Genomic DNA, 20,829 nt, shown 5'->3' with positions numbered 1-20,829 from the left:
GTTGTTTCGGCCCTACTTCATACTTCCCTATGCTGACCAGCTTTATGGAGATGCTGATTTCATTTTCTAGCAGGACTTGGCACCTGCCGACACTGCCAAAAGTACTAATACCTGGTTTAAAGATCATGGTATCACCGTGCTTGATTGGCCAGCAAACTCGCCTGACCCAAATCCTTTGGAGAATCTGTGGAGTATTGTCAAGAGGAAGATGAGAGATACCAGACCCAACAATGCAGAAGAGCTGAAAGACACTATCAAAGCAACCTGGGCTTACACAACACCTCAGCAGTGCCACAGGCTGATCACCTCCATGCCACACCACATTGATGCAGTAATTCATGCAAAAGGAGCCCCAACCAAGTATTGCATGCTATACTGAGTGAGTGAGAAACTTATATAGCGCAACACATGTAAACTTTTCTTAAAAATCCTTTATCTTTTATTGGTCATCTGTAATATTCAAATTTTCTGAGATACTGAATTTGGGGTTCTCTCTAGCTGTAAGTCATAATCATCAAAATTAAAAGAAAAGCATTCTTGAAATTTACCACTCTGTGTAATGAAGCTATATAAAATATGAGCTTTGCTTTTGAATTGAATTACTGAAATAAATATGATATTGATGATATTCTAATTTTATGAGATGCACCTGTATATGCATACAACCAGCACCACTTTCTTGTGCCAGGACCTAGCTCACCCAGCCCTCTCCGCACCAGTGATTATTTGCATGATTCCTTCAGTGTATAAAAAAATAAACAGTCAAAGAACATACCTGTAACAAGGGGTCATAATTAAATATGATGAACAACTGAAATGGATTTTGAAGTCAAGTTTCTCATGAGATGAGCCATCATCATCCTGCAAAAACAAAGAATACTTGAAGTCAGAAACTGTAGATTTAAAAGTTTCACACTAGGTCCAACTGCCTCCAATACAGCCAATGTGATACCAAGCTTCATATGAACTTAAAAGCTGATTGGGCATTATTGTTCACTCTATAGATTTGTATTTGTTAAATACATTTTCTTAATGCGCATACGTTAAAACACAGATGTGTTACATCAAAACAGTGCATCACTAATGCAATGATTTACTTCATCATTGCATCAGTGACCAACTGCTTAATTAAAGTTGACACCCAGACCTTTACAGGAAATCCTGATGACTTCAGGAAGACCGTGTCTGAATGAGAGCATTATATGGTACTTATACGGAGCAGTTTGTAGCAAAACGTAGAATCTTCAGGACTTGGCATGGGACTCCAGGTGTCATTGACAGCTGTCAGTTCCCGCACCATCTGCTGGCAGGTAAAAAGTTGCAAGTTGCACTGTGACTCAGACCAACTGCTGCTCTACTAAAAAAAAAAAACACAGATATATCTAAAGCAGATATAGTCAGAATGAATGCTTTAACCTGCATATAATGTTGTCACACACTGCATTACATAATTCAGGAACCCAAGAAAAAAAAGGAGCCAGAAGGGGGAGAGAATGTGATTGAACACAGCAAAAAAAACATACTGTACATACACATCTATGTAATAAAAAATAAACTTGCATAATCTGCCCATCCTCCAACATCTATGACTATCAACATAAGCTAAAAAGACTTTAGTATTTTGCTGAAGAGCGGACCCTTTATAAGAAGAAAAAAAAAAACCTTAACAAGTGTATTTTGCTGGTACAGAATATATTGTGAAGGAAATGGATATTACTTAAATTGGTAAACATTTTTTAAGTGGAACTTTACCTTAAATAAAATAAAAATGCAAACATACAGGAATCTTATTACAGAAGAGACATGCCATGTCTCTTCTGCATTAAAGTTACTTGCCTGCCTGTCCAGCCTTGCACAGCTCAGTGTAAGAATTTTGGCAATGCCAAGGTGACTAAACTTTGGCTAGCGTGGAGCTCCAGGACATCGCAGCACTGGAGGACAAGCGACTAAAGGTTCACAAAATTCTGTATAGATACAAATGTTTTACCTTTAATTTGTTTTTTTAACTGAATAGTTTTTTTTATAAGGTAGGGGTTCATATATCCTTTAAAAGTATCTCTAAACTAGCTATGATCATCTAATTATGTTTTTTTTTTTTTTTTAAATACGGCACCGCATATGTGAAGAATGACTTTACAAATAACATACCTTTACAATAAACGACAATGTCCCTTTGAGCTTTTGAGGCATTACAATACTTTGAACAGTGAAAACAAACTTAGCTTCATTAGACACACCTGGATTGTAAAGACAGGAAAAGAAATACCAGCTTTAAAAATCAGATCATTTCACAATACAATAATTCTCAAAGTGTTGCAATATAGCTGATACATGTGTGATCAGCGGTACAGAAAATACAACACTTGGGACAAAATGTAAACACTTCAGCCCCAGAATTTACCCCCTTCCTGACCGGGCCATTTTTTGCAATACAGCACTGCGTCGCTTTAACTGACAATTGTGCAGTCGGGCGATGTTTTTTTAACCCCCACAAATGGCTTTCTTTTGGCGGTATTTGATCACCTTTGCGGTTTTTATTTTTTGCGCTATAAACAAAAAAAGCGACTATTTTTGGAGGGAAAAAAAACACAAACACACACACACACTATTTTGTACTTTTTTCTATAATAAATATCCCAAATTTATAAAAAATAAAAAAAAATTCTACATCAGTTTAGGCCAATATGTATATGTATTCTTATATGATTTTTGGTAAAAAAAAAAAAACTCACAATAAGCTTACATTGATTGGTTTGCGCAAAAGATAATGTCTACAAAATAGGTGATAGATTTATGGCATTTTTATATATTTTTTTATTTTACTATGGCGGCGATCTGAAATTTCTATTGTGACTGCAGTGGACAGATAGGACACTTTTTTGGGGCCATTGACATTTATACAGCTATCAGAGCTAAAAATAGCCACTGATGATAGTATAAATGTCACTGACAGGGAAGGGGTTAACACTAGGGGGGCGATCAAGGGGTTAACTGTGTTCCCTAAGTGTGTTCTAACTGTGGGGGGGGGGGGTTGTAGGACCAACTAGCGGAGGAAACCCATTGGTGTTCCTACTTAGTAGGAGCATACGATCTGTCTCCTCTCCCCTGAGAGAACCGGGATTTGTGCGTTTACACACACAGATCCCGGTTCTCGCTGCCACGAGCGATCACGGGTGCCCAGTGGTCACCGCGCCCGCCAGGCACATGCATCAGCTCCGGGGACACGCTGGCGACGTACAGCTACGACGGCTCACGCAGGGGAGCCAACCTGCCCGCAATACAACTGGTCGGGAAGGGGTTAAAGTATTACCTCCAACTAAAACGGTCATGAATTTTATACTTTGCCATCTATGGTCCTGTTTGGGAGATTTTCCTCTCACTTCCTGTGCCAGGGAACTTTTCTCAATATGGACACTATTATGACAATATAAGCAGTGGCAACAGACTAAGGAAGCAGCATTTAACCCATTTCGCTGCCAGGCCCTGTGCTCCATTTCGTACACTCAGGTAGCCAAACAATTTTTGAAATTTTTCCTTTGCTTTTTTATTTTTCACTTATATCTTTCAGAGTTTGTAAAAGACCCCCCAAACCACATATTTTCTGAAAGCACATGACCAGTAGAATGAAAAGAAGGTGCTACTGATTTTTAAGGTCCCACAAATATTTGTAACTTTTAAATGGCGCCTTTTTGCAAAATGGTGAAAATCGAACATATGCAAAAATGTAAATATCCACATTTCTCAAAAAATCGTAAGGTTTTCATTTTTCCCTTACAGCTTTCAGAATTTGTGAAAGACCCCCAAAACCATATATTTTCTGAAAGCATACGATCTCTAGGATAAAAAGAAGGTTCTACATATATTTTAGACCCTGCGGTATTTGGACAAATGTTCATCAGAACAAGATTTTCGCTAAAAATACACTAAAACCATTATTGACAGATAAAAACAGATAGTTTTACAAAATTCCTGCTACATTCCAACTAAATAAAAAAGCTTAGCCTGTATGGAGTTAATAACAAATATTTTACATTTTTACATTGCGCCTTTTTGCAAAATGGTTAAAAATTTAACTTACGCAAAAATTTAAATATCCACATTTTTCAAAAAATCTGAAGGTTTTAATTTTTCCCTTACAGCATTCAGAATTTGTGAAAGACCCCACCAACCATATATTTTCTGAAAGCATAGGACCAGTAGAATAAAAAAAAAGGGTGCTACTGATTTTTAAGGCCCTGCAATTTTTGCACAAATCACTATTTTCCAAAAAAACAAACACTAAAATCCTTATTTGCACACATAAACATAATATAACTTGCGTAATACCTGCTAAATTCCTACCAAGGCCTCGTTCAATGGGGTGTACTAAAGCATACGCCCATGTAGAGCCGTGTTTACCTGCACAGGGATACACAGGTATGCAGTGCATCCCTGTGCAGGCAGTCCTTTTCCCAAATGGGACACAGCAGCTACAAAGGACAGATCTGACACCCATGTGGGTGTAGGTGCATGGACCCAAATGCAGACAGGGCGAGTTCAGGGACTTGCACCCACATGATGCCAAGTTGGGAGCTATGGCTGTGTCCTTGCAGCTGCTGCATCCCAACTGATATGAATAGGACTGCCTGCACAGAATGCATGGAACACCTCTGCTTTCCCGTACAGCTGCTGTGACCCAAATGACATCAATGAGACTGCCTGTAAGGGGATGCACAGAACACCTGTGCATCCCTCTGCAGCTAAACACAGCCCATGAACAAAGCCTTAGGCTTTGGTGAGGCTTATGGTATTTCATGCAGTTGAGGCGCGTTTGTTGGCAAAAATGAGATTAAAACAGGTGGTAAAGAGGCATCGCATCCCTCCCTCACCGCCTGTCAGTAGCCTCTGGAGTGTAGCCTTGGGCTTTAGAGGCAAGGGCGATTTAGACGCATGTCTAAACTTACCCTTAGGGCCCTTTCACACCGGCTGTCCAATCAGGTCCATCGGTCAGTTTTTCAGGCAGACTTGATCGGACCCTCCAGTCTCCTCTATGAAGCAGCGGATGCCAGCAGTGACATGTCCGTTGACATCCGCCGCTATCCGATCCTGCCTTCAAAAAACAGACGGATGGAGGTCCTATTTTTCATCTGTCCGACAGATCGGATGAAAATGGACAAAACTGTCCGTTTTCATCCGATGGTGGTTCGACTGTGTCTCTGCTCAGCAGAGTGGAGTGGAGACGGGCCTGACATCCACGGATTAGCAGACCGATCCCCCCGCTGAACAAGCAGATTACGTCCCCTGGAGGTGCCTGTGTGAAAAAAAGAGGCCTGGCTCTTGCTATGATTTTTTTTTTTTACACTTTGTTTTGTTTTTAGAGGGGGGGGGGGGGATATTTGGAGAGACATCAGGGGTCTAAAATCTCTAATGTCTGTTTTTTAAGAGTTCAGTCCCTTTCTTTGCATGCTCAGCTGCAATACTTATGAATAGATGAGCGGCTCTCATTCATTCATAAACACTGTTTACTATGCCACAGTGACAGCTGAACATATGAGCGATCGGTACTGAACACTCACCTTGTTCAGCTAGGAGAGAAAGGGGGCTGAGTAAACACGTTTACTAACCTCCCCCCCTGCTTCCCAACCTGACACACTGCACTCCCAATCTCCTGGGCAGAAGTCGAGAGAGCGAGCGCGTCAGAGAGAGAGAGAGCGCGCCAGAGAGAGAGCGCCAGAGAGAGAGAGCGCCAGAGAGAGAGAGCGCCAGAGAGAGAGAGCGCCAGAGAGAGAGAGCGCCAGAGAGAGAGAGCGCCAGAGAGAGAGAGCGCCAGAGAGAGAGCGCCAGAGAGAGAGCGCCAGAGAGAGAGATCGCCAGAGAGAGAGCCAGAGAGAGAGAGAGCCAGAGAGAGAGAGCGCGCGCCAGAGAGAGAGAGAGAGCGCGCGCCAGAGAGAGAGAGCGCGCGCGCCAGAGAGAGAGAGCGCGCCAGAGAGAGAGCGCGCGCGCACCAGAGAGAGAGAGAGCGCCAGAGAGAGCGTGTCAGAGAGAGCGTCAGAGAGAGCGCGCGAGAGAGAGCGCGCGAGAGAGAGCGTCAGAGAGAGAGCGTCAGAGAGAGAGAGCGAGAGTCAGAGAGAGAAAGCGAGAGAGAGAGAGAAAGAGTCAGAGAGTCAGAGAGAAAGAGAGTCAGAGAGAAAGAGAGAGAGAGAGAGAGAGAGAGAGAGAAAGAGAGTCAGAGAGAGAGAGAAAGAGAGAGTCAGAGAGAGTCAGAGAGAGAGAGAGAAAGAGAGAGACAGAGAGAGAGAGAGAGAGAGAGAGAGAGAGAGAGAGAAAGAGAGAGAAAGAGTCAGAGAGCGAGAAAGAGAGAAAGAGTCAGAGAGCGAGAAAGAGAGTCAGAGAGAGAGAGAAAGAGAGAGAAAGAGAGAGAAAGAGAGTCAGAGAGAGAGAGAAAGAGAGAGAAAGAGAGTCAGAGAGAGAGAGAGAGAGAGAGAAAGAGAGTCAGAGAGAGAGAGAGAAAGAGAGAGAGAGAGAAAGAGAGAGAGAGAAAGAGAGAGAGAGAGAGAGAGAGAGAGCGCGCGTCAGAGAGAGAGAGCGTCAGAGAGAAAGAGAGAGCGTCAGAGAGAAAGAGAGCGTCAGAGAGAAAGAGAGCGTCAGAGAGAAAGAGAGAGCGTCAGAGAGAAAGAGAGAGAGCGTCAGAGAGAAAGAGAGAGAGCGTCAGAGAGAAAGAGAGAGAGCGTCAGAGAGAAAGAGAGAGAGCGTCAGAGAGAAAGAGAGAGCGTCAGAGAGAAAGAGAGAGCGTCAGAGAGAAAGAGAGAGCGTCAGAGAGAAAGAGAGAGCGTCAGAGAGAAAGAGAGAGCGTCAGAGAGAAAGAGAGAGCGTCAGAGAGAAAGAGAGAGAGCGTCAGAGAGAAAGAGAGAGCGTCAGAGAGAAAGAGTGGGGTGCTGTGTAATGTAAAGAGGTGCAGTTGTGGAGAGGGGGTACACAGTAGTGACAAAGATATTGGGGGTGTGCAGAGGTATGCAGGGGGGCACAGTGGGGTGTTTTTACATTTTAACGAAGGGTGCCAGATGCTCTAGGTACGCCCCGCCCTCAAACATATAAATGCCTGGCATTGACAGGAGTGTGGGGATCACATTTATGGTGAGGGGTTTACAAAAAGGTGGTAGTGAAGGACCTCCCTGATTCCAGAGCCGGATTACTGAGCTACCAAACCAGTAACAACCTAGTCCTCAAAGCCAAGTGAATCGGTCTGTTTAGGGACCGAACTGACTTCTCTTCCAACAGAATACTATGAGTCAGATGACTCCTGGGGGGATAGAACAACCGACTGATGACGACTCCTGGACTGATGAGTCTGAGTAAAGAGTTTAAAGTTTTTCTTGGGGACGAAAAGCTCAAGTCTCAAAACGTGTTTAGGACTAGACCTAGGTATCTAAAGCAATGATTCTGGTTTAACGCTGATTTCTTAAAGTGTTACTAAACCCAGTAATATGAAAATAGTTCATCCGCCCACCCACAGCTTATAAATATTTTTACATTAAAATACTGCCACTATATACCGTACCTTTCTGGCTGATCTGTATACTACGGTCACATGATAAACTGCAGTTTATCCAGAGCCGTGTGTTCAGTAAGATTTCCACTATAGCCTATATACATGCCCACATGTGATGTCAATATTATGTAACCGGGCTAGCTCCGAGAACAAGGAAATGTTCTCTTCAGCATAGAAGACACAACTGAGCATGTGCAGGTTGGCTACCCTGCTTGTGTGTTAGCTGGCCTTTCCCAGATAGACAGTGCAGGAGGGAAGGATCTATGCAAACAGGATCAAAGAGTTTTTTTTACACAATACAGAGGATTAACCTCTTAAGTACCACAGCAAGTTTAACAAGCATGCTATTCTGCATATACAAACTGATTTTTACAGTTTTGAGTTTAGTATCACTTTAAAGTTCAGGACCCATCTGACCCATTGTTTAATGTCTGGACAGTCAAAGCATCATTGTCCAGCAGAACCTGTGCCAACTGTTCCCTCAACAGGAGGTTGTCTATGTATCCCACAACTGGGATGCCCTGAGAGCACTGCAAGGCTAGCAAGTACTTCGACAAGCACCTTGATGGCAGAGTGCAGGAAACAATGACACAAAGAAAATACGAAGACCTGTAGGTATGTGTCCTGGATGTTTACAGATGCCCCTGGTAAGGGGAGGTAATGACAGACCTGGGGGATTCTATATGGAACTTCTCAGCTTGAACATATACAGAGCTTTGAGATTCAGGATGGGACAGGTGCCTCATTTGGGTTTGGGAACCCTGAATAGATTGGAGTAAAACCCCTCAAACTGTTCTGACACAGGATTCAGAAGACCTGAGAGAGCAGCCTAGAGGTCTGGTAATCTGTGTGGTGACACAGGAAACTTAAAAAGTTAAAAGTGATAAAGCGAGAAGGGGCTGAAGGTACAACTCTAAGCTCGTAGCCTCTGCGAACCACCTTCTACACCCAAGCATCTGAAACGCAAGCTGTCCAAGTGTCTGCAAACGTTAACAGATGCCCAGCCACTTTGGAAACTGGAAGCACACCTTCACATCAAGGAAAATATGCAAGCCTTTGGCTGACTGAGCTCCAGGCCTTTCAGGTGAACTAAGAGCCTTCTTTTTTTTTTTTTTTTTTATTTGGATCGGGCACTTGGGTAGAATTTTTGCGGCGGTGTAACTTTTTTTTTATCTTAATTTCTCTTTATTGTTTTCCAAAAAATAGACATAAATACAAATTTATCTGTTTACATATCAGTAGTTTACATTGTCTAGTTCAATTACATTAATATATATATATAAACAAACATATATTATTTGAATTCCTTAATTTAACCCATCCCCTCCCTCTCTTCTCCCCCTCCCTATTAGTATTATAGAAAAATAGGAGCAGGTATCTTAGTCTACGTTATCTTTTGATTTGTTGATAAAGAGGGAAAAAGAAAAAAAAAAAGAAAGAAGAGAGAGAAAAAAAGAGAAAAACAAAGGTCAGATCTCAGAGACATAGAAAGGGAGTCCAGCATATCCAAAGCCAAAGAGAGCAAAGGTAGTTTGATTTCTCCTTATCGTTAGAGAGCTTTAACAACATCTGGAATGAGGGGGTTTATGGACCTCATATAGAGACTATCTCTCCAAGGGGACTCCCATTTCTATCAGCCAAGGCCCCCACACTCTTCTAAACCTGTTATAGTTTCCTTGTTTAATAAAGGCCACCCTCTCGCACCAAATCAGGGCATTGATGGTTTCAACCCAGTTCTCAACTGTTGGAGGAACATGCGCTTGCCATCTCTGTGCTATTAGCTTCCGGGCTTGGAAGAGCCTTCTTAACCTCCAGCAAGGGATGAGCCTTCCAATACTGTGCCTTAAAGCGGAGTTCCACCCTATTTTACAACTTGTTTGCATTCGTTTTTACACTGCCCCCTTAAATACATTTGGGATGTTTTTTTTTTTGTCTTTTAAAAACTCACGTTTTTATCCCTGAGTGTCTTATTCCCCCGCCGCGGCGGAATGGCTTCTCCGCCGCATCTAGCGCTGCTATGCCTCCTGGGAGATGTGTGTCATCAATCCCAGGAGGCTGGGCTGAACATCGCAGCCGTAGTTGAACATCTCAGGGGGGCGGGAGGGAGGGCAGTGCCGCCCATAGAGGTGGTGTCCTTCCTCTTCTCCCTCTCCAACTCCTCCCCCGTCCTCCCCCCTCCACCACCCGCCCGCCGTCTGTCTGATAGGACTGTATGTGTGAACACCGAGCGTAGTACAGCCCCGCCTCCCTGGGGCTGTACTACGATCAGTGTTCTCACATACAGACCTATCAGAGATCCGCTCTGTATGCCTGATCATCTGTACCTCCCCCCACTCCGCACTGGGCACTAATAATGTTGTCACCGCACCGATGTCACCGCACTGATGGGCACTAATGTTGTCACCGCACTGATGGGCACTAATAATGTTGTCACCGCACTGATATAAGGCACTGGTGCCACTGCACAGATAATGAACTGGTGTCACTGCACTAATGGGCACTGATAATCTGCACTGGTGTACCCTGACATTTGGGTCTGGTTTTGGTTCTGGGGCCGATGCGGGGAGCTGTGCCGGGGCCGATGCGGGGAGCTGTGCCGGGGCCGATGCGGGGTGCTGTGCCGGAGACGATGCGGTGGGGAATGTTATGGTGGCAATGTGCTGTGCTGGGGGAAGCAGGAGGAACTCAGCACAGGGATGGTGGGAACCCCTCATAATGGGCACAGCGGGTGTACAGACCCGGGAACTCAGCACAGGGATTGTGGGAACCCCTCATAATGGGCACAGCGTGTGTGCAGACCCGGGAACTCAGCACAGGGATGGTGGGAACCCCTCATAATGGGCACAGCGGGTGTACAGACCCGGGAACTCAGCACAGGGATGGTGGGAACCCCTCATAATGGGCACAGCGGGTGTACAGACCCGGGAACTCAGCACAGGGATGGTGGAAACCCCTCATGAAGGGTTCCCACCATCCCTGTTGTGTGCTGACTTCCTGTGGCTGTACTCCTGCTGTGCTCATTATGAGCGTACGAATCCGAATTGAGTTTTGGTCACAAAATACGAAATAACGGCTAATGCGAAACGGAACTAAACAAAATGAATTTATTGACAGTGCACATGTCTGGTATATGTATACACACCACATATATAACAAGAGATATATATCATCTTGTTATGTAGATATATCTGCACAGGAACAAATTATTTATTATATTTACTGGTTCCTGGAAGGAGGAGGGGAGGAGAGGTTTGCATAGATAAGGGGCGGTAACTTCCTCTGACACTCCCGTTGCTATTGAAACCTGATCTGAAACCATTACACTGCTTGTACAGCACTGAGCATGTGCAAGGATGAAATCCAGGAAGTCATACAGTCTGGCTTCATGATGCCCACACTTAAGATGGCCCCAGTCAATTTCTGTTTTATAAAGTGTCTAAATGCTGTAACAACCTAACAAAACGGACCTTAGTTTACAGACTAACTGTAGTAGAATACATTAAGCTTGTGTATTACAGGGGTTTTCATATTTAAAAAGTTTTTATTTTTAAAATTGTGGCCGGAACTCCGCTTTAACCTTCTTTTGGCTCAGGGAGATAGATGCTCTTGCCACCAATAGTGTCCCCGATGATGGCACCCAGAGTAGATGTGAAGAAATGCTCCCCTTTTAGGCTACGCAGATGCACAGAGACACACGTTCCCCAGTCCAGCACTTTAACCAAAATGTACTCCTCCTGTATACTGATAAGAGATCCATACAAAATCTCTCAAACATACAATGTTAAGATACAGGCTGATAAAGGTATCAACTGCAGTAGTGATCAGATTGCTTTTATTGACTGACCAGTCAGCCAGAGTTTGACAAATCAGTCACTGTTAAACAGGGTGTAAAGCAGGTCATGCCAGTGAAAAGACAAAGCTATATACTGTAGCAAGGATATTTAAAGTGGATATAAACCCACTCTCATCCTTTCTAAACTACTGCCATAGTGCTGATCTATAAGGATATAGATGCCTCCTGAATGTATCCTTAACTGTCAAATGTTTCCCCTCTGTCTGTTATAAGAACTGAAAAACTGCAGATTCTGTGGGTGGGTCTGACGCTCGGTGGGTGGAGTCGTGATGTCAGTAGACTCCCCGCCCTCCTCTACACTCCCCTTGTCAACATGCATTTTTTCCTGTGTATTCCTTACACTAAATTCTGCTATGATCACTAACATCCAGTCAAAATCCAGAAAAGTAACCACAAGACTTCAGAAAAGTGAGTGGGAGTGGGAATTAAAAAATAATGCTCGTCACCAGGCTAGTGCATGAGATATGTAAATAACCTGTCACTCACAGCAAGGGGGCGGAACGAACTAAGGCTTTTCTCTGTAAGTCCGTTTTAGTTCACTGAACAATAAAAGAGGATTGCTCAGAGCTGTATTAACTCTGTGCGACAAGACTGGGCACAGATGATAGGAAATCTTATACTGTACATTGTGACATCAAAAAATAAAACATTTTCAGGTTTACATCCACTTTAAACAATTACTGGTTGGGTGCCCAGCAGCAGGTGATCCACTGAAACTGTTGCCATTTTGTTCGCACGGGGCACTGCCAGATCCACAAAAGGGACAGACCAATTCCTAAAAAGTCTTCCTGAAAGGCTAAACTGCTCTTAGTAAACACACACTTGCCAGGCTGTTTCCAATCTCCATAGAGGCAAAGTTGAAATAGCTGGGACAGGCAAGTCTTGGTAGTCTTAAAAAGGATCTAAAAGACCTAAGTTTTGGAACAGCACTGCTAGAGCTACAGACAGAGCCTTTACTTTCAATAGGAGCCAAAACAGGAGTAATGGCAGAAGGCTGTAGCTTGTCTTCCAAAGACTGACTCAGAGTCTCAGCAGCTGATGACTTGCTGGATACACACTATACAACTTTTGTTGTTAGGTTACCTTTCCTTGTACTATGTAGTGCAAGGGCCTGCCTGATTGCACGTAAATTGAAAGTGTTTAGGTTTGACCTCATATTATATGGTTTTGGTAAATCTAAACAAAATCATATAGTGTGTATCCACACTAAGAGGCAGCAACCACTACAGGCAGATAAGATACAGACTGTGATATAGAATCTTGAAGCGAATGTGTAGGAATGTGCTCGTAGCCTGTGCATTCAGAGTCCGCAAATAGTTTGGCGATTTGGGCCATGAAGTCATTAACTGCTTACTCAGCGCTCCTCAACAGTTATATAGTGTCCATGAATCTAGATATTTAAAGCATCCAATAAGGAAGAATAGATGAAAGGATCCAATAATCTCCTGTGACAAATCGGAGATGGATACTCCACACAATGTATAGGAAAGAACGCTGGCATTAGAAGAATCAAAACACCATTTTATTGAATATAGCACAGTTACAGGTTAAAATATTGGTGTCCAGCATCAAATGGAACCAAGGAAAAAAAAAAAATGTACTAGCTCATGATTTTCACTCACCTTAGATCGAAGCTCCCGAAGCAGTCCTGGCACACTGCTCTGCCCGGCAAAATGTCTACCCGAGTCTGGGTATCGTGGGCTCCAGCGCTGCGATTGGACGGAGCGTGGGAGCCGCCTGTAACAGCACGTCAGCTGAAGCCGTTGCTTCAGTGTGCATGTGCCAATGATGTCAGCACATGCTGATACAGGAGATATCTCCTAAACTGTACAGGTTTAGGAGATATCCGGGGTAGCTGCAGGTAAGCCTTATAGGCTTACTTGTAGTGAAAAGTGGTTGTAAAGGGTTTACAGCCACTTTAACCACCAACATTTTAACAATGTAAATAAATAAAACTGCTACAGATACCAGATGAGGCCTAATGAAAGTTTTGTGCTTATGCGTGGTCAAAAGCTCAGAAAAGGTGCAGGCGTACAAAATGTTCAGAAGCCCCGATATTTGTATCAATTTATTCATAAGAGCGCCCGTACAGGTCCGTCTGTCAGTTTTTTTTGCGGACCTGTACGGAGGGCTCCGTGCTCCTCTACCCGCCAAAGTGTGACGGAGGAAAAACCTACTTTTCCTTCCGTCTGGCGGATCGGATCGGGTGAACACGGACATACGGTCCGTGTTTTTGCGATCCCCCTATATGGGAGAGAGCGGAGAAAAGACAGGGCGGTCCCTGCACAGTGTGCGGGGATCGCCCTGTCATCCGCCGGCTCAGCGGGGATCAACGTAGCGATCCCCGCTGAGCAAGCGGAGGTGCACGGGGCGGATCATTACTAATCCGCCCAGTGTGAAAGAGGCCTAAGACCATCAACACATGCATCAGTAAAATTCAGAGCACTAACTAGTTTTTTTTTTGCAAGTTAAAATGTACTGTTACAAAAGGGAAAGCCCACCTGGAGGTAACTGGAAGGGTACAGGTATTCCATCATGTACAGATGCTCCTTCTGGCCTCTGCATTTTGGTATTTAAGGAATCTAGAACATTGATTTCCATGCTCTTCAGGAAACTTTGACTCTGGTTTTCTAAGATAATGGAAACCGTGACCTGGCTCTCCTTCTGTAGATCCCCTTGAATATCATACATCTGTTATAAAAATGATTAAAAGGCATATTGTTACTTTTAGGTTCTTATGAAAGGACTCTATCACTTGCAATATTGCTCATACACATGATAAACAACAAGTGTCATTTAAAGCAGCATTATACCCTAAAAGAAACAAAAAAATAATAATTGTAAGGCAGGGTTTTTATAACGAGACCCAAGTGGTCTCTTCTGTTACAAATGCCTCTCCCGGCAGTAATGAAATTCGAGCTGCATATGCACAGCTCAGACCATATTTACAGCACTCGCACTGAGCCATGGTGATGCAGTGCCAAGAGAATGATAACAGAGAAAAGGAGGCACCAAATAAAAAGGATTTTACAGTGGGTACAAAAACCCTACTTTCTTTTTCATTCGGGGCACAGGAAGTCATTAACTTTCTGGACAGCCAAAAGCAGTCCAACTGAAAGGTGGGAAACATAAAAAACTGAACGTTAACAGGCTCACCAAAACCAAAACAAGGGGCTGCCTGCAGCTCAAAGAGCCACCTGAGTGACGTTACTCTTAGGCTGCATTCACACCTGAGAGTTTTGCAGCTTGAAGCTCAAAAACGCTAGAGAACAAAAATCAATGATTCTCTATGGAGATGGTTCACATCTCCACTCCATGTCGCCTGAAGCTCAAACAAGTTCTGGAGCTTCTTTTGTCGCTCAAATCGGGCAGATTTGGGCGTTTTTCTATTCTCATAAAAAATGAATGGAAACGCGGCATTCACGCGATTTTCTGGGGATATTTTTATAAATAAAATAGTATTATATGAATAAATAAATGTAAAATAAATACACAAATAACTAAAAATCATCACAAGTAAAATACTATGTAATAAAACATTAATAAATATAAGTAATCTCTAACCTTTAAAGAATATAAAATACATTAACAAAACACAAAAACTAAACCAAAAAAATTCATTAATAATAATTTATTTTGTGTTGGGGTGTTTTTTTATTATAATTTTAATTTATTTTTTAAGGGGTAAGGGTTAAATTATTTTTTGTTACTTAGTATTATTTATTGAATTTCTTTATTTGTGTATTTATTTTACATTTGTTTATTCATTTATTATTCATATAATAAATAAAAATAAATAAATAAAATTATAATAAAATAACCCTAACCACAACGCCTAATCCTAACTCTAACCTAAAACGGAACTGGAAACCCTTACTCCAACGAAAAACTTATAATAAGTGAACAACAAAAGAAGAAATACAGGGAGTGCAGAATTATTAGGCAAGTTGTATTTTTGAGGATTAATTTTATTATTGAACAACAACCATGTCCTCAATGAACCCAAAAAACTCATTAATATCAAAGCTGAATATTTTTGGAAGTAGTTTTTAGTTTGTTTTTAGTTTTGGCTATTTTAGGGGATATCTGTGTGTGCAGGTGACTATTACTGTGCATAATTATTAGGCAACTTAACAAAAAAAAAAAATATATACCCATTTCAATTATTTATTTTTACCAGTGAAACCAATATAACATCTCAACATTCACAAATATACATTTCTGACATTCAAAAACAAAACAAAAACAAATCAGTGACCAATATAGCCACCTTTCTTTGCAAGGACACTCAAAAGCCTGACATCCATGGATTCTGTCAGTGTTTTGATCTGTTCACCATCAACATTGCGTGCAGCAGCAACCACAGCCTCCCAGACACTGTTCAGAGAGGTGTACTGTTTTCCCTCCTTGTAAATCTCACATTTGATGATGGACCACAGGTTCTCAATGGGGTTCAGATCAGGTGAACAAGGAGGCCATGTCATTAGTTTTTCTTCTTTTATACCCTTTCTTGCCAGCCACGCTGTGGAGTACTTGGACGCGTTTGATGGAGCATTGTCATGCATGAAAATCATGTTTTTCTTGAAGGATGCAGACTTCTTCCTGTACCACTGCTTGAAGAAGGTGTCTTCCAGAAACTGGCAGTAGGACTGGGAGTTGAGCTTGACTCCATCCTCAACCCGAAAAGGCCCCACAAGCTCATCTTTGATGATACCAGCCCAAACCAGTACTCCACCTCCACCTTGCTGGCGTCTGAGTCGGACTGGAGCTCTCTGCCCTTTACCAATCCAGCCACGGGCCCATCCATCTGGCCCATCAAGACTCACTCTCATTTCATCAGTCCATAAAACCTTAGAAAAATCAGTCTTGAGATATTTCTTGGCCCAGTCTTGACGTTTCAGTTTGTGTGTCTTGTTCAGTGGTGGTCGTCTTTCAGCCTTTCTTACCTTGGCCATGTCTCTGAGTATTGCACACCTTGTGCTTTTGGGCACTCCAGTGATGTTGCAGCTCTGAAATATGGCCAAACTGGTGGCAAGTGGCATCTTGGCAGCTGCACGCTTGACTTTTCTCAGTTCATGGGCAGTTATTTTGCGCCTTGGTTTTTCCACACGCTTCTTGCGACCCTGTTGACTATTTTGAATGAAACGCTTGATTGTTCGATGATCACGCTTCAGAAGCTTTGCAATTTTAAGAGTGCTGCATCCCTCTGCAAGATATCTCACTATTTTTGACTTTTCTGAGCCTGTCAAGTCCTTCTTTTGACCCATTTTGCCAAAGGAAAGGAAGTTGACTAATAATTATGCACACCCGATATAGGGTGTTGATGTCATTAGACAACACACCTTCTCATTACAGAGATGCACATCACCTAATATGCTTAATTGGTAGTAGGCTTTCGAGCCTATACAGCTTGGAGTAAGACAACATGCATAAAGAGGATGATGTGGTCAAAATACTCATTTGCCTAATAATTCTGCACTCCCTGTATAAGCCAATGGAAAAGCTAAAAAAGCTGAAATACCTAGCAACAAATGATGTAACAGATAATAGTTTTCTATGTTTTTTGAACGCTGCATACAAGTCGCGCAAAAAATGCAGGAAAAGCATTCAAATACGCTACACTCAGGTGTGAATGCAGCTTTAAAGTCCAAGTTCACTTTTTTTTCCTAAATTCCAGCACCAATATAGCATTCATGTACTTTTTTGCAAAAATATCAAAGCTTTCCATAAAATCTACAGACAGGTACCTTATGGTCCTCCATCCAAGATTCCAAAATTAACTATTGCTTCTGTCTTACATCCTTACAGACTGTAGGTCATGATAAAAGAAGGAGTTGAGCAGCTGCCCTCATTAGCACACACCCTGCGTCATCCACCCTCCCAGCTTCACGTTTATAAAATAAATGCAATCAGTGATCACCTTTATATTTACCAAATGTATATAATAGGAGGAAACGCCTATCTATCCAATCAGGCAGGCCCTTGCACTACATAATTGATGGCAGATCTCTAAAGGAGATCGTACAATCAGATTGTATAGTGTATGGCCACCTAAAATTACTAGTTGCGCTTTCAGTGCCATAAATGGTTAACAACACACCAAACACAGAAGCAAACACACACTTTGTCATGTGAAAAAAAAACGAGTGGCAAATGCTGCAGTAAAAAACATGCAACACATAAAACTCAAAAATGTCGGATAAGCCACATATAGCACACAGCTAGAGCTGGGCGATTTTGATCCCAAAAAAACTTGATTCATGATTCAAATCCTGCCCGCAGCTCGCCGCGATCCTGGGAAAAGGCCGCGCCTTTGGCCTAGCCTGCGGCGTGCAGCCTTTTCCCAGGATCGCAGCTAACTGCGGGCAGCATTTTTAGGCGAGGCCGCGGCATTGGCCTCGTCCACGGAGCGATGGTCCTATGGAAAAAAAAAAAACGATTTGGTCAAAATCTGCAATCGATTTGACCTCGCATTTAAGATCAAAATTCAAATCGATTTTTTCCCCAAACCTAGGCACAGCCCATTTAAATCAGCAAGCTGCCCTATGCGTGACACAGGAAAAATGAGCCACGTGTGCACTCCCACTATGCTAGATGTGAATGGGTCCTGAAAGTGAATTGGGGCGATAACACAAGAACAATGAGGCTTAATTCACATCTGTGCGTTTCCTTGCATTTCAGGAATGCGCTGCACAAAAATAAAATAAACAAATCCTGCAGTAAAAAACGCACCAAGCTCTGCTCTAAAAAAAGTTCTGAAGCTTCTTTGGGGCGATTGCTGTGTGTAAGGCAGCCCATTCAAGAGGGTGGGCTGCCCTGTGTGTGATATGTGAAAATGCTCCATAACACCTCTCCCACCTCGCAAAAAAACAAAAACACACATGTGGCAATGCGAGTTCCTGTTATGCAGAGATGTGAACGAGGTTTGACAGCCAAGTTTTTCTGTCCACTCCTTTCTATGTACTTGTATAAAGACGACTATGCAATCTGATTGTATGTTGTGTATTTAGTGAGAAGGGTGAAAACTGATTGATTGCATTTCATTTAAAAATATGCAGCTGGGAATGGGAGGGTAGATGATGCAAGGTGTGTGCTAATGAGATCAGCTGGTCAACTCCTTCATGTGTCATGACCTACAGTCTGAAAAAAAAGCAAGACAGAAGTAATAGATATGTTTGGAATCATGGATGGAGGACAGTAAGGTACGTGTCTGTAGATTTAATGGAAAGCTTTGATATTTTTGCAAAAAAAGTACATGAATGCTCTATTGGTGCATAGGGGAGCTGGAATAAAAAAATAAAAAAGGCGAACTTGGCCTTTAAAGCGGTCATCAGATGAGATCAGCTTTCAGATCCAAGATAGGGCAGATGGCTCCTTTGGGTGTGGGAACCATATTGGAGTAGAACCCCTAAAAACATTCTGCCACTGAGAAGTAGACCGTCAACCTGCCCGCAAAGGCCATCACATACTCCTTCACTTTGGAAAATAAGGATGCACCTTCAGTGGAAAAATTGTTTTAGGGCTTGGTAAAGTTAGAGCTTCAATCCTTTCAGGGTGGACTGGGAGCCAGGAGTGGCTTTGTACAGTACTTGGATTGGCTGATGTGGAATAACAAAGGAGCAATCTTTTATACGCAGGTTCTACAGTTCAACACTGTAGCCAAACTGTCCTCCATGTGGACTGACAAGAGACTCATGCTGGAAATGAGAAGAAAAACCTCCAGACAGTCAACACTGTAGCTTAGGGCTACAGCCATTAGTGCCAAATGTTTCATGAGTGGTCAGTCAGTGTTTGGCAAATCAAAGTCACAGTTAGAACAGGGTGAAGAGAAGTCCCTCCTAGCAAGGACAGAGCTCTAGAGAGCCTCCAAATGCTTATTAGTGGGGTCCTTGAAGACAGGTATGTCTTCTACTGGAATGGTAGACGCTTTAAGGCAGGACGCTACTAGATCCACAGAGAGCACAACTGCTTTTATTATACCAACTCGCCTTCAAAAGGGTACAAGGCCAATAAGCACTTACACAAGCATCCTTTCCAGGTGGTTCCAGTCTACATAAAGCAGGGTTTAACAAATTTGCTTGGAATCTAAGAGCCAGCTAAAAAAGTTAGGAGCCAGAAAACGCACCTTGTCCCGCCGAGCTCGTGCGCAGAAGCGAACGCATACGCGAGTAGCGCCCGCATATGTAAACGGTGTTCAAACCACACATGTGAGGCATCGCCACGATTGGTAGAGCGAGAGAAATAATTCTAGCCCTATACCTCCTCTGTAACTCAAAACATGCAACCTGTAGAATTTTTTTAAACGTTGCCTATGGAGATTTTAAAGGGTAAAAGTTTGTCGCCATTCCATGAGTGGACGCAATTTTGAAGCGTGACATGTTGGGTATCAATTTACCCAGCGTAACATTATCTTTCACAATATAAAAAAAATTGTGCTAACTTTACTGTTGTCGTATTTTTTTATTTAAAAAAGTGTATTTTTTCCCAAAAAAGTGCACTTGCAAGACCGCTGTGCAAATACGGTGTGACAGAAAGTATTGCAACGACTGCCATTTTATTCTCTAGGGTGTTGGGGAAAAAAAAAAAAAAATTATATATATATATATATATATATATATATATATATATATATATATATATATATATATATATATATATATATATATATATATATATATATATATATATATATATATATATATACTTGTCATGCCAACGGCCACCACAAGATGGCGCCATATCACAGAAGGAAGCTTAGGCCTGCAGAAGACGGCAAAGCCGCGGCCTCAATTACCTTCTGTCACGGCCCGATCGCGCGGTGGGGGAGGTGGGGGCGCACAGAGACACAGGATGGGGTATCATGTGTCTCCGTGCGCCCCCACCTCCCCTGCCGCGCGACTGTGTTCGGGCTGCGACGGCTGGTAATGGAGTTGAACCCTGACATAAATGAAGACCTGCAATAGTAGGTGAACCTGCTTGGTCTTGACAATCTTAAGAGCTCTAAAGCAGTGGTTCTCAACTCCTGCCCTCAGAATCCACTAAAAGACCAGAATTAAAATATTTACCTTGGGGAGATGCAAACTAGAATACTGCAATCACTGAGAAAATTAGATCACCTGTGATGTATCTTGCAAACCTGGCCTGTTAGTGGGTCCTGAAGACAGGAGTCGAGAACCACTACTAGAACCAGATTAGGAACAGCACTAGTGGAAGAAAGAGGCTCCATGGTGGTGCATAACGCATCAATAAGAGCTGAAATAGTGCCTTTTTGTTTGGGATAGCACAGATTCTACTAGCAGAGGGCAAGAGAGCAAATGCCAGTAGCATCAGAAGGCACACTGCAAGCTGCACCCAAGTTGTTAGTGGAGTGTCAAGCAGTGTGTGGCTTTAGGTACTCACAGAACCCAATCACTGGTAGGTGTAGGCTCAGATAGATGAGAAACGAATT

General features: G+C 42.8%; 1 protein-coding gene across 4 annotated transcripts in view; it reads right to left on the bottom strand.

The window, feature by feature from the left end:
• Nucleotides 1–20,829, bottom strand: part of AP3D1 (adaptor related protein complex 3 subunit delta 1) — a 203,587-nt gene that overhangs the window by 23,333 nt on the left and 159,425 nt on the right. For all 4 annotated transcript variants that reach the window (XM_040323311.1, XM_040323319.1, XM_040323328.1 and 1 more), the window contains 3 exons: nucleotides 13,883–14,072; nucleotides 2,149–2,237; nucleotides 776–861 (listed from right to left, as the gene is read on the bottom strand). In XM_040323311.1, coding sequence (XP_040179245.1) covers nucleotides 776–861; nucleotides 2,149–2,237; nucleotides 13,883–14,072 — 365 coding nt within the window. The remainder of the gene's footprint in view (nucleotides 1–775; nucleotides 862–2,148; nucleotides 2,238–13,882; nucleotides 14,073–20,829) is intronic.

Source organism: Rana temporaria, chromosome 1, assembly GCF_905171775.1.
Source record: "Rana temporaria chromosome 1, aRanTem1.1, whole genome shotgun sequence".
In the NCBI taxonomy this organism is placed as follows: Eukaryota; Metazoa; Chordata; class Amphibia; order Anura; family Ranidae; genus Rana; species Rana temporaria.
The sequence above is the reverse complement of the archived record's forward strand: the minus strand, read 5'-3'. Positions and strand labels throughout refer to the sequence as shown.